At 32.9% G+C, this 13,238-nt stretch overlaps 1 protein-coding gene and 1 long non-coding RNA gene across 5 annotated transcripts in view; one reads left to right on the top strand and one right to left on the bottom strand.

The window, feature by feature from the left end:
- LOC126745191 (uncharacterized) overlaps window positions 1-13,238 on the bottom strand; it is a 49,423-nt gene that overhangs the window by 12,708 nt on the left and 23,477 nt on the right. The window lies entirely within an intron of this gene.
- LOC126745183 (protein ECT2) overlaps window positions 1-13,238 on the top strand; it is a 93,107-nt gene that overhangs the window by 72,635 nt on the left and 7,234 nt on the right. For all 4 annotated transcript variants that reach the window (XM_050452912.1, XM_050452911.1, XM_050452914.1 and 1 more), the window contains 3 exons: window positions 3,671-3,874; window positions 3,941-4,048; window positions 11,985-12,134. In XM_050452912.1, the coding sequence (XP_050308869.1) occupies window positions 3,671-3,874; window positions 3,941-4,048; window positions 11,985-12,134 (462 nt within the window). The remainder of the gene's footprint in view (window positions 1-3,670; window positions 3,875-3,940; window positions 4,049-11,984; window positions 12,135-13,238) is intronic.

The following is a 13,238-nucleotide window of genomic DNA, read 5'->3' as shown; positions in this document are numbered from 1 at the left end:
GAACAAAAACACTATATCAAAAACAAATAGGGGGAGAAAGTAAACTCAAAGTCCAAGTCTCATAAATCAAGCGTCTATTTAAAGGTTACGCGTTTCGCCGCATTAGGGCATCATCAGACCTAAGTAAAATTAACAAAATTAAATAATACGGAACAGAACGCTAATTAACAGAAAAGACATACCTATCTAAATACAAAAAACTGCACACTGACTCACACTAACATAAATAAAAATAAAATAAAATAAGTTTACACCATCGCGTGTATCGGTATTGACTAAAATATGAATTTTAAAACGCCAAATATGAAATCCAGTAAATTTTTTACATATTATTTTATAAAGAATGAAAACAAGTACAATTATGAAAAGAAAAAAATATTTAAAAAAAAATTTTCAAAAAACAGGGATCGAACCAGAGACCATTGGATCTGAAGTCCGAAGTGGTTCGATCCCTGTGTTTTTTGAAAAATTTTTTTGTATTCATTTTATAATGAACAAGAGAAATTGAAAACTATACACACATCAAAATGGTCTAGGGAACACATACACATATGTTAATATTTTTGAGAAGATTGGAAAAAAGTTAATTATTGCAATTTTTTTACATTATTCGAATAAAATAACAATATAATTATTAACTTTTTTTGTAGATTATAATTTACTCATAATTTAGGGCCCAAATAAAAATAAAGAAGAAAATCCCATTTATTACCGTTTATTAAAAAAAATTATAAAAATAAAAATTTACCAAATACAAATTAAACTAATAGCCAGATGGTCCACCTCTATTATTAATAACACTTTGGCATCGCCTAGGCATACTTAAAATTAAATTATGAATTAATTCTTGGGGCAACTCCTCCCAAACATGTGTCACAGCAAGACGAAGCTCCAGAGTGCTTTAAAAAAAGTCAAATCGTTGAAGAAGTTGCCTTTTTAACCAATTCCAAACATGCTCAATTGGATTAAGGTCCGGTGAGGTAGAGGGCCAGGGTAGAAGATTTATTTGATTTTCCTCAATAGCGATTCGTACAAGCCATGCTCGATGTGGTGGGGCATTATCTTGTTGCAACAACGAATTTGGGCCCCTTTCGCGTAAATATGGAACAATTACAGGCAGTAGTATATTATCCCTATAACTTATTCCAGTCATTGTATTTTCCACAAAAATGAGGTTCGTTTTTCCGTCAAGTCTAATGCCACCCCAAAACATTAGTGATCCACCCAGTTGCCTTACTACTTCCCGGGCATGAACAGTAAAAAGAACTGTGGCCCATCTTTCTTGATTCCAATTAACATGTTCTTGGCACCACGTTAATCTTGCACCTCGATTTCCTAAAGTTAACCGAGGAACCCTTAGGGGTCTTCTGGCATGAAGTCCTCTCTCATGCAAACGGTTTCTAATAGTTTGACCTGAAACCTCGACGTTATGCACTCGTGAGAGCTGCTGAACCAAAACAGAGGCTGTTACCGTGGGATTTCTTTGAGCTTGCAAAGTTATAAAACGGTCTTGGGCAGGTGTGGTAACTTGCGACGGGCCTTGATGCCGTTCTCTAACATCATTTGTCTCTCTATATCTTGCCCACAAACGGTTAATTACACTGGGAGATGTATCCAAAGCTCTTGCAACGTCTCTTTGACTTGTACCTGCGTCAAGCATTCTGACTGCTCTTAGCATTTCCTCTCGAGCTAAATGTCGTCTTTCCATTTTTATTGAATAAAAACTAAATCAGAATTGTTCGGTTGGAACCACAGAAAATGCGATATTGCGTTAGAATTTAAAAATTATAATCTGCGTTATTTCGACAAAATGTGCAAGTAGCAAAAAACGCTGTTCTGGGATGATTTTTTGTACCCAAATATTTATTTTACTTCGTTGGTATCTTAATATTAAAGGTAGTATCTATTCCGTATGAAAATATAAATATATAAAAATTTATAAGGCGCAAAAAACTATTTTTCTAAGTGTTCCTTAGACCATTTTGATGTGTATATTTATATCTCATGATAATATTCATGATAATATTTTTTTAATAAAAAAATATTATCAACATATTTAAAGATATTATCCTACAGTGGTGACACATTAGTTATTAGGACTTAAAAGATATGAAAGGAATAAAGGCAACACTTATTAATACCTACATTACTTTAGCCAAACAAATGTTATTAGGTATGGAGATTGCTTACCTAAATGCCCATTTTTAAACATACCTATATTTAATTTTTTAATATTTAGATTTAAAAATGTCTTAAACAGACAGAACAATACAGAAAGAAAATAATTTAGTCAGCTTAAAACAAATATGAAAAGAATGTTAGCAAGGAAATGTGTACAACTCTGATATTCTTATAAAGTACCTTTTATGCAATGAGGATTTATTTATTTTAAATTTTAACGATTTCTAAAAAGCAGAGCGAAGACTTAAAATTCATTGTCAAAAGCTGTTTTAACTTTTCTTCAACTTTTTTCCTGTTTATATTAAAAAAAATTGGAGTTAATATTTTAAATCTAATTAAAAATTGTTTTAAAAAATTATTTTATTTTTTTTTTATTTTAAACTTTGAAAGTAGGTTTTAAAAAAACAGATTTATTTTTTTAGGCTTAAATTATTTGTTTATTTTCAGAAATCCACATTTAACATAAGCACTAATAAATCCACATTTCAAATTAATCAAACAAAAATGTAAACATATTGAATTCACTCAATCATAAACAAAATTAAAACTTTTATTAAAAACTTACCAAGAGATAAATGTTTTATTAATTGGGAAACCAACTTCTATTCTTTATTTGTTTGAAATCAATTTAAGCTATACAAAAAAAAAATTATATAGAAAAAAAAAGTTTATATATAAAAAAATAAATTATAAGAAAAACAATTTTAATTTTTTTGGGACTTGTTGGATTCAAAATAAACCCAGAAAAGATTGAGAATTGCTAAAAATATTTCAGTTTTAAATTTCGACAAGTAATTGCTAATTTTTCTTTGTGATTTATGGTTTAATTTGAAAATTACTATTATATTTCATCATAATTATATTAATTATGAATTTTTCAATTATTTCTGCAAAGTAACAAAGTTTTTTTTTTGAAATATCAAATGCCTTTTTTAATATAGATCTAATAATGAAGATTTGGCAATATAAACTCCAAATTAGAATAAATAAATGACGCCTTTACTTTTACCTCTGTGAAGGGAAGCATAGCTGTCCATTTAACAGAGAATGTAAAAATTAATTAAACAAAAAACGTTTTCACAGCTGTTCTATTTATACCCTTCAAAACAGCACGGTTCTCTACAAACCAAAAATAAAGGCAAATAGTAAAATAATTACCAGAATTCTATTTCCCTCTGGTCACCATGTAGTAGGTATGGCGGCCGACTATGCCCCCTTAAACACGATTTTTACTTTTTACATCAGACAATGTTAGCGATGGTTTACGCTTTATTTATGACCAATTAAGATGGTCTTGTGTGCGATTGTAGCAAGTCCGTATTTGCGAGAAAAAAGAAAGAACCTATAATCTTATTGCTTATTGTTGATGTTACATGTTAAAATGCTTGAGGTCTGCTGAGTCGAAAGTGCACACCAGGTTAATCGTATCCTCCTGACTTTTACCTAAAAACAAAAACAAAAAGCTTAGGCGTTTTTTCCTTTATTTTAGGTGATAGATATTAAGGAAACAGAAGACTGTCAGAACGTGTTCAGTTTGGTATGCAAAAGCAACGAGGAGACGAAGGAGAAGCTTTATTCGTTTGCCTTCATCGTGCCCGATGAAAGCGAGAGCAGCACGAAACCGCTTACCAAAGTCGGATTTTTGAAAGCTTTAACCCGTGCTATGGCCGATAATCTGTGTTCAGCGGATGCTGTAAGTTTAGTTAGACATTTCCTTAAAAATGTAATATTATACATCAACTGTTTGTATTTATCGTAGGAAAAGTTCATGGCGTACTTGGAACCTCAGCAGCTGGACATCGATACGAGCGATCTAAGCAACGGTACGCTGTCAAAGGCGTTTAAGTTTGCCAAAACGCGACTAAAGGTTAGTAAAATATTGTATCTAAAAGAAATATGAAATTAGATATTAGTACGAGAATCCTTTGGACCCTTTATCTTTTTGAAGCAAAATAAATGTTCGACAAAGAACAATATTTGGTAGAGAAAATGGGGATCGTGCTAACTGAAAAAACAGACTTTTTTCTCGGATGAAACCAAAATAAATTGGATTGGAAATATTTGGATCAGATGAAATACTTGTTTGTAAGAAGGAGTTAAAATCAAATATACGATCCTAGATATACCATAGGCACTGTGAAGCATGGTGGTTCAATTTTTCTCGTAAAGGAAACTATAACCAAAGAAATCTAGATACAAATTTTAAAGACAGCTATGCTACTTTTTGCAGAAAGAGTATATGAAATCCTCATCCACTTTTTTTCAAGAGACCACACAAAATGTAAACAAACAAACAAAAAACAATGTCATGGTCTCATAAGCAAACTTTATTGGCTACACGTGTTTCGCCCTGTATAAGCAGGGCATCATCAGGCCTAAAAACAATTAAAAGGGCGGTTTAATATTTTTTTAGAAATTTTATCCCATAAACCCTAGAACTCCCATCCTCTATGCTCTTCCTAAAATCCATAAACCTGATATACTCATTAGACCGGTTGTTTCCTTTGTTGGTTCCTCCTGTTACAATTTATCCTCTTGGTTGAATGCTACGTTAAGAGAGGTTACAGGCTTTAGGAGTGATTTTTCTGCTAGAAATTCTATAGAACTGACAAACTTCCTGAAAACTGTCACCATGCCACAAGGTTCAAGACTGATTTCTTTCGACGTGAAAAACCTTTTTCCCAGCATCCCATCAGATGATTATATTACTCTAGTTAGCGACTTAAGTCTTCCTTGAGTCGTATTATTATAACCTGCTTAAACTGGTCCTTGATCAGAACTTCTTTCTTTTTTAACAACACGTTTTATAAGCAAATCACCAGTTTAGCTATGGGGTCTTGCCTCTCTCCCCTCCTAAGTGAGATTTTCATAAAGCATTTGGAGAAAAAGACCATAAATAGTGGATTTGGAAGGTTTCTGACTGTATATAGGAGATATGTGGACGACATTTTTGTGGTGTGGAATAGAAGTGATTGGCAAGGGATTGGAAGTCGAATTGGCACAGTTTCTTGGATTTATTAATTCTCTTCACCCTAATGTTTCCTTCACCACAGAATAAGAGGTGGTAAACTGCCGTTTCTAGACGTCCTCGTTATCAGGAAAACCAGCAAATTAGAGTTTAAAATCTACCGCAAACCAACCACCACGGATAACGTTATTCAGTTTTCATCAAATTCTCCACAGTCTTATAAATTTGCTTCGTTTAATTCCCTTCTCTACAGACTCTTTTACATCCTTTTGTCTAAGGAGGCTTTCTGGTCGGAACTTAACATCATTAAACAAATTGCTTTTAATAATGGTTGCGCTCTCGCGCGCTAATATATGATAAGAAAACTGAACAAGTATATCGGTCCATGTCATTCTTCGGTAGCATCTCACACCAATTAGCCAAGTTTTTTAAGCCTTTTAGTTTAACCATAGTCTTTAAAACAGTTAATAATTTAAAAGAACAATTAATTAAGGTTTTGGACAGATCTGACTTCGTCTCTAAATTGGAGATGTACACTTAAAGTGTAACGACTGTAACGCAGTGTACATTGGACAATCAGGTCGAAAAACATCCATTAGAATTAAAATCGAAAGAACATACAGCCTTTGTGGATAAATACAAACATTCGCTAACCATCTGCTAGCTACATCCCACAGTTTCACTGCACTTGATGGAGCTGACATACTCCATAAATGCTCTAAAGGGAAGAAGTTGGACCTGTTAGAAAAACTCAAAATAACTAGAAAAGTCCTGTTCTTGTGTGTGTGTAAATGACGTCTTTAACCAAATTTAATTTTTAATAACATTTCCTAGATAATTTTTCTTCCTGTAATTTTAAATTGTATATATATAAGAGCGCACGTTTTAATTGGTAAATAAAAGTCATAATTTATTTTAAACTGAGTGTTAATTATATTTTAATGTAAAGCTAATACACTGCAATTAAGAGTGCGGTCCACCACGTGACAAAATCGGTTTCGAGGCGCGACAGTAGTTTCGTGGCCGGTGCAGTTTTCGCTGAAAGTAGCAACACTGGCTGCCATAATTACCCACTCCACCGTTCCCTTCTCCCTGATATATCGAATCTCGATTACCAGGGACGCAAGTCAACTGGTCTTACTTCTTGTTAGGTTTATTAACTACTTTTTATGTTATAAAGTCTTACATATGTACATACAGGGTGATTCGGGAGGAAAAGGAAATATTTTGGGAACATGTTCAGAAGGTCAAAATAAGATAAATTAACTCATATGTTCTAATCCGATTCTCGACCGTTTCAGAAATAATCGGTTCTGAAGTTTATTTGTAAGATTGTTGGCCGTTTTGTTCAAACGTGGCATGAGGATTTTCATCTGACTACCGATGTTCATTGTGTCGGTTATTAATTCCATTGCGGGTAAAATAAGCTTCATCGCTAAATATTATGTAGGTCTCGATTTTGTGGGATCCATTCACAAAATTGAACCCCTAAGCCAAAATCACCTTCTTGAAGATGTTGAACCGGTTGAATAGGGATAGGCTTAAAACCGTTTTTTCTAAGTGTCTTCCAAACGTCTACATGTGATGCTAATCGAAGTTCTTTTGTAATCCGCCTCGTACTAACACTCGGGTTCTCTTCAGCCATATCCAGAACATTTTCTTATTTTCTACATTTAGTCCGCCTCTCGTTCAGAATTAATTCTTATGCTTGGAAACATTCCTGTTTCCTGAGCGTTTGCAAAAACTGTCTGAAAAACTTTTCGATTAGGAATTCTTCGATTTGGAAAACCACGTCGGTATTCATCAACAGCACGTAATGCGCTACCATTACAGAAACCATACACGAATAATACTCCCTATGGGTGAATGTGTGAGGCATTACGTAATGGAACCGTTTGCAACGAGGTTTCAGGCTAATCACGCGCAACTGGGATATACACTAAACTAGTTTATTTTATTTAGGATTGCATTGCTAAAAATCTAGTAAATTTAAGTCATTCACATATTATGAAAACCTAAAAGTGCGATTGTGTTCTAAAAAAGTAAAAACTAACGCGACGAACGCCCTCTACCAAAAACACGGAAACTGTATAAAACTCCAAGTCACCGGTCTCAAATAACTTTAAAATTGTATAATAAATAAAATCGGTTACATATTTCGCTCTTATTACGAGCATCTCTAGACCATATACTGGGACACCTTGTACACTTATTAATTACAAAAAAAAAGCATTATATTTATAGTTTAGGTGAAGTTACTTGGACAAGTATAAAAACTAAAAACGTTTAGCACGCGGCGGTTTCTTTATAGGGCATTGGCGTGCATATAACGTGTTGTTCTCTGGCTTAATATATATAGTAAAAATTTAGTTAAAAGTTATTTTACAACCAACAAAAACATTTATCAAGTCACGCAAAAGTCGTGGTTAGATTTAATGAAATATACACAGTTTTTTTTAATTATTAAAAAAATTGTCAAAAAGTTGGGTGGTTTGTTGTTACATAGGTATAAAATAATGTCGTGGCCGTGCTGCAATAGAATATTGTTATATTTGCCTCCGCTGATATTTGTTCCGATAAGCCCAAAAATTTCCGCTGAACAATGAATTTTCATTGAAATGAAATTTTTGGGCTTATCGAAATCAAATATAAGTGAAGTTAACTATGTATTCATAATTTTGCACCCACATTTTTTTACGTCCAAAAATGCTTATCTATTTAGCATCACTATCCATCTCTTCAGAACTGGATTCGTCATTGGCATGAATTATAATTGGATTCATTCGCGGTATCTATTATATCTATTTAAATTATTGTATTTAAGACTTATTGAACTTACATTAAAGTAAATATAACGAAAGGTTTTGTTAAAAATTTAAATTCAAATATATTTTAAATATGTGAATAAGTCTATTTTCTTCTTCTTTTCAATATTTGAGCGTATGAGATAGTATTTTCTAAATTGATATATAATATAAGTGACATAATACCCAAAATAAGTGACTCGTTAATTTTAATGTCAAAAATTTAATTTAACCGTGAATTTTTATCTTAAAAAAACAGTACTGTATTTTTTTTGTTAAGCAAATATTAATGATATTTTTTAACGTACATTATGTTTAAAAATTATAATTCAGGTTTAAAACATATTCAGGTCAAAAATGACACGTGTTAAAAAATTGATGCTCACTTAAAATTTGATCGGTAAAGCGATCATAAACTAACAGATTATGAAATGCCTAAAAATACCTATTTACCACAACTATTCGATTCATTATCACTAGTATTAAAAGGCCGCAAAAATGTCATTTTTATTGTTCAAAAGTTGAGACGAAAGTAAATAAAAGAAAACATCAACAGTATATAACAAATAGAATAACAACAAGAACTACAGTATAATATAAACGCGAAACCGATTTTAGGGTGAGCCAAGTCTTCACCATGCTAATTTTAACACACTCACAAAATTCAAAATTGTTTTAGTTATTACCATATACAGACCTATATATTATGGCAGGCATCTTAAGAAATGGTTGATTTTTCGCAACATTATTTCCACGTAGAAAAGGGGTGGTCCAATAGCGCCCCAACAAGAAATTTAAATTTAAACAAATTTTCAAATGGCACATTTCTAGGCTCAAAAATGCGAAACTTCGTCCTAAATTTAACCATCTTCGTAACTCTTATATTTACCGAGATCCCAATAGTGAGCTAGGAATTTGTAACACGTCGTATAATATATAATATCTAATAAAAAATTACGTTTATAAATAATGGAACACAATAAAAGTTAATATTTTGCTTATATTTGTTTAGTTGAAGAAAACTGTAAAATAAAAATAATGAAACGTATAAAATAATTGCATTTCCTATTTTTGAGCGCGCGACTGTGTTTCCTATTTCCGGCCCGTCCACAACTCAATCCCAGCAGCATCGAGAGAATCTCGTATCTTCGTCTGTTTCACGTTATCCGCGCCGAGCTTGCCTATTTTTATCTGACAAATATTGATTGTTGAACGGGCCGCCGCGCCGGAGGCTGTGCTGGAAAGACTTGAATCCACCGTAAATATATACGGAAATCCATCACTAAATATCGTAATATATTTTGCAGTTTATTTTAATGCGTATATGTAGTATGTTGATTGTATTTTGTACATACTCAATTTTGGAGCTTGACCAAGTCACTTCACCTAAACTATACCAGACGTTTTTTGAAATACGTTTTTTACTTTTACGAAAAGTAGCTAAACCTAAATGTTTTTTATCCACAACGTTTCGTTTATTACGACCCATAACGAAAATTTTTAAACAACGACGAAAGTACACAATCACGAAAGTACAAAACACAATGCACTAATAAAATAAAGGAAAATAATAATTGCGAATATCACTTAGAATAAAATCAAGACTACTTAGCACTACCCGTTTATCAAAACCGTTTCGACCAATGAAAGCTGACCGACAAATATTGCGCGTCCTAAGAAACAAGAACGGTGTTGCCAGATCTGCCTAAATATCCTATGGAGACCCAATTTTTAGCCAAAATTATTATTATTTTTTGGGTTAGGTTTTAAAAGAAACCAAAAATGTTTACAACATATATATTTCGAGTGTTATGTTTTATTAGATTTAAGGAACAGGGGATGGTCAATTTTACATTGTTTTAATAAAAAATAAAAATTTTCAACATTGTTTTTTTTGATTTTCAAAATTTTAAATAGCATCCCGTCTAGATAATCCAATAAACAATCCCTACAGAAAATTTGAGCTTTCTAACTTTTTTTGTCTTGGTACAGGAGCTAACCCCGTTTTACGCAGGTAGACCTCCCTCTTAAACGTGAAAAATAATATCTGGCAAATGGCCGCCTCGACTTTCGTGACAGACTCTTATTCGTTTTGAGAAATTTTCAATTACATTTTCACATAATTGCGGCCCAATTTCGCTAACAATACGTTTAATTTCGTTTTTCAACTGTGGAATTGTTGTTGGGTTATTAGCGTATACGAGGGATTTTAAAAACCCCCAAAGAAAAAAGTCACAAGGCGTTAAATCGCATGATCTTGCGGGCCAGTTCTGGTCTCCATTCCGTGAAATGACACGACCGGGAAACTTTCTTTGCAACAATTGAATAGCTTCACGTGTAGTGTGACATGTCGCACCATCCTGTTGGTACCACATACCGCCCGTATCCATACCATACAACTGAGGCCATAAAAACTCAGTGAGCATATTACGATAGCGTTCGCTGTTCACGGTAGCTGCATTTTCAGCCTCGTCCTCTAAGAAGTACGGTCCAATTACTCCACCTGTCCAAAGTCCGCACCAAACAGTGACTCTTAATGGATGCATTTTCTTCTCATGAATGACTCTAGGATTTTCTTCGCCCCAAATTCGGCAATTTTGTTTATTAACAAAGCCATTAAGGTGAAAGTGTGCCTCATCGGTAAACAAAATTTTTTTCGAAAAATCGACATCCATTTGTTGTTTCTGCAATACCCAAGAAGAAAATGTATGGCGCGTTGCATGGTCCACTGGCTTTAATTCTTGGGCCAATTGAATCCTATAGGCATGTAAATGAAGATCATTTGTTAGAATTCGGTGGGTAGTGCTCTTCGAAATGTGCAACTGCTGTGCACGATGACGGATAGATGTTCCCGGATTCTCGCCAACACTTTCACGCACTGCGGCAATATTTTCAACAGAACGGCTAGTACGGTGACGCACTGGTGTTTTTAAATCCACGACAGAACCATTTTGTTCAAATTTATCAATTAGTCTTTGGACGATCGTGTGATTTGGTGCATCGTGTCGACCAAAAATGTCCCGCAATTTACGAACTGTTTCCGCAAAACATTCTCCATATTTATAGTGTGTTTTAACAATAATAATTCGTTGTTCGACCGTATATCGTTCCATGGCTACTAATCGCATACTGTTTACATTATTCTTTTCAGTTTTTTTTGACATACTGCGATAAAATAAGAATGCTGCGCAATTCAAAACGTGCGTTCCTATAGGGACACCCTTTACATGCTATCTGTCTAAGTTATAAATAACCATTTTAAATGTTCATGTCTGTCTTGTCCATTAGGCTTCGCTTAGCAAGTGAGAGGTCTACGGTTTAAAACCTAACAGGACCACAAGCCTTTTATTTTTTGTTTTTACCTCCTTATATATTGTGTCTCTAACCTCACTATTTTGTTTAATATTGTTGTTAGTTTTACAGTGTATGTGTAAGTCCTAAGGTAATTTTATTTTATTTTGCAAATGGTTGTATATTAAAGACCCCTTTTAATTGTTTTTATGCCTGATAATGCCCTGCTTATACAGGACGAAACACGCGTAGCCAATAAATTTTGCTTATGAGACCGTGACATTGTTTTTTGTTTGTTTGTTTACAGAAGAAAGTATGCCAGTCAGATGGGTTTACCAGTAAGATAATGACGACCAGTAAGAGGTCGATTTCCTGTAGACCTAAATGAATTTACAGCAGTTTTCATAGCGGCAGCAGCAATAAACGACTATTTAAACATTCTAGTAGTATGATATTGGGTAGCCACTTGACCTGAAGTGTTCTCGGAAGCATTTTTTGACCTCATTACAACACCATTTTCCCGAGCCATTTTAACTGTGTTAGTTGATGCATATTATCAGATATACAGGTTGTTACAGGATCTTTTTAAGGGCAAATAAAAGTGCCGCGGCACAATAACATATATCTTTGATTTTCCTTTCGGTAAAACCAAATCTTGTAGTCTTTGTGCGAGTTGTAATTTATTAATTATCTTTTTAAGTGCATAAAATTAATAATTATAATAACGTTCTCTTTTACAGGTGGGCCGAACGTTTTCTTTTAACAAGTCAACGCCATCAAAGTTAAAAAGAGCGGTCAGCTCAATGATGTCGCCTTTTGGCAGCTCTACTAATCTCACACCTGCCTCGCAGCTAGCCAATATGAGACTAGCCAGCTATAGTAACATCAACGTAAGTATTTTGTTAAAGTTATTTAGTTTTAGATTAGAATCTTAATATAGAATTTTAAAAGCAAATTTCTATTCTCTCATTTACCAAAAAAAAAAACAATTTTCCTATATTTTGAAAATATTTTTAAAAACATTTAGGTAGTGTATACACATAGATACACATTGATTGCCAACCAAATTAAAATTTTGACATACATATATTCCTTACTTATATGATATTAAAATAGAATTTTAAACTAAAGTATTTTCAGCAAAACACATAAAAATAAAGGAGTTGTACGTTCTAATTGATTATATTTAATATTTTGTAATAAAAACTTTGACCTAAAAGTCCTTCATTTCATTTTCGTTCTTTTATCACATAGTGGCATTTCAGGATCATTCCAAAGATTTTTTAATTGATTTAACTATGTATATATATATTTATGTATATCTTGATTTTTTATTAATGTAAATCTTTTTCTTGATAAATACATATTTGTTTTTATAAATAGAAGGTACATGTTTAGGCACACAATCATTTTGTTGGATGTTTTGGTCGTTGTTCGCTTATAGATAGGTTCGACTGTATAACCTATATAAATCAATCAGAGGAATTAAAGAACTAGATTGAATATTTATCGCCCTTATTTGTTGTCGCATAAGCATTATTTTACTATTGCTATTTTTTCGCGTTTCTTGCTCATTTTATTTTTTTTATCGAGATATATGCTTTATTATTTATACATATCAGTCCGGCCTTTCTCACTTAAAATTAAACGTATTTCTTTTTGTCACTTAAGTAGCAATACTGCAAGAGCTAATGATACCAAATTGAGACTCTATAAATCAGTTTATATATAGCTACTGATTTAATTGGTTAACTTTAATTATGTCTTTCAATTTTTATAAAGGATAATTTTGTTAATTAAAGTGTTTTGAATTTTGTGTTTCCAACGACCTATGACGACTCAGTTCTACGTATATCAAAAACCGTGAGTCTATAAATGGTACCAAACTTCCAAAAGTGATCTTAAAGAGATTAATGATTCTCCTCTCGCGAGATTGGTACTGGTGCTTGGAAATCATCATTTAGTTGAAGACAGCTAGCACAGAAGAGCTTCTT

The sequence above is a fragment of the Anthonomus grandis genome, chromosome 15 (assembly GCF_022605725.1).
Source record: "Anthonomus grandis grandis chromosome 15, icAntGran1.3, whole genome shotgun sequence".
NCBI lineage: Eukaryota > Metazoa > Arthropoda > Insecta > Coleoptera > Curculionidae > Anthonomus > Anthonomus grandis.
Note: the sequence above shows the minus strand (reverse complement) of the source record. Positions and strands in the feature narration are given on the sequence as shown.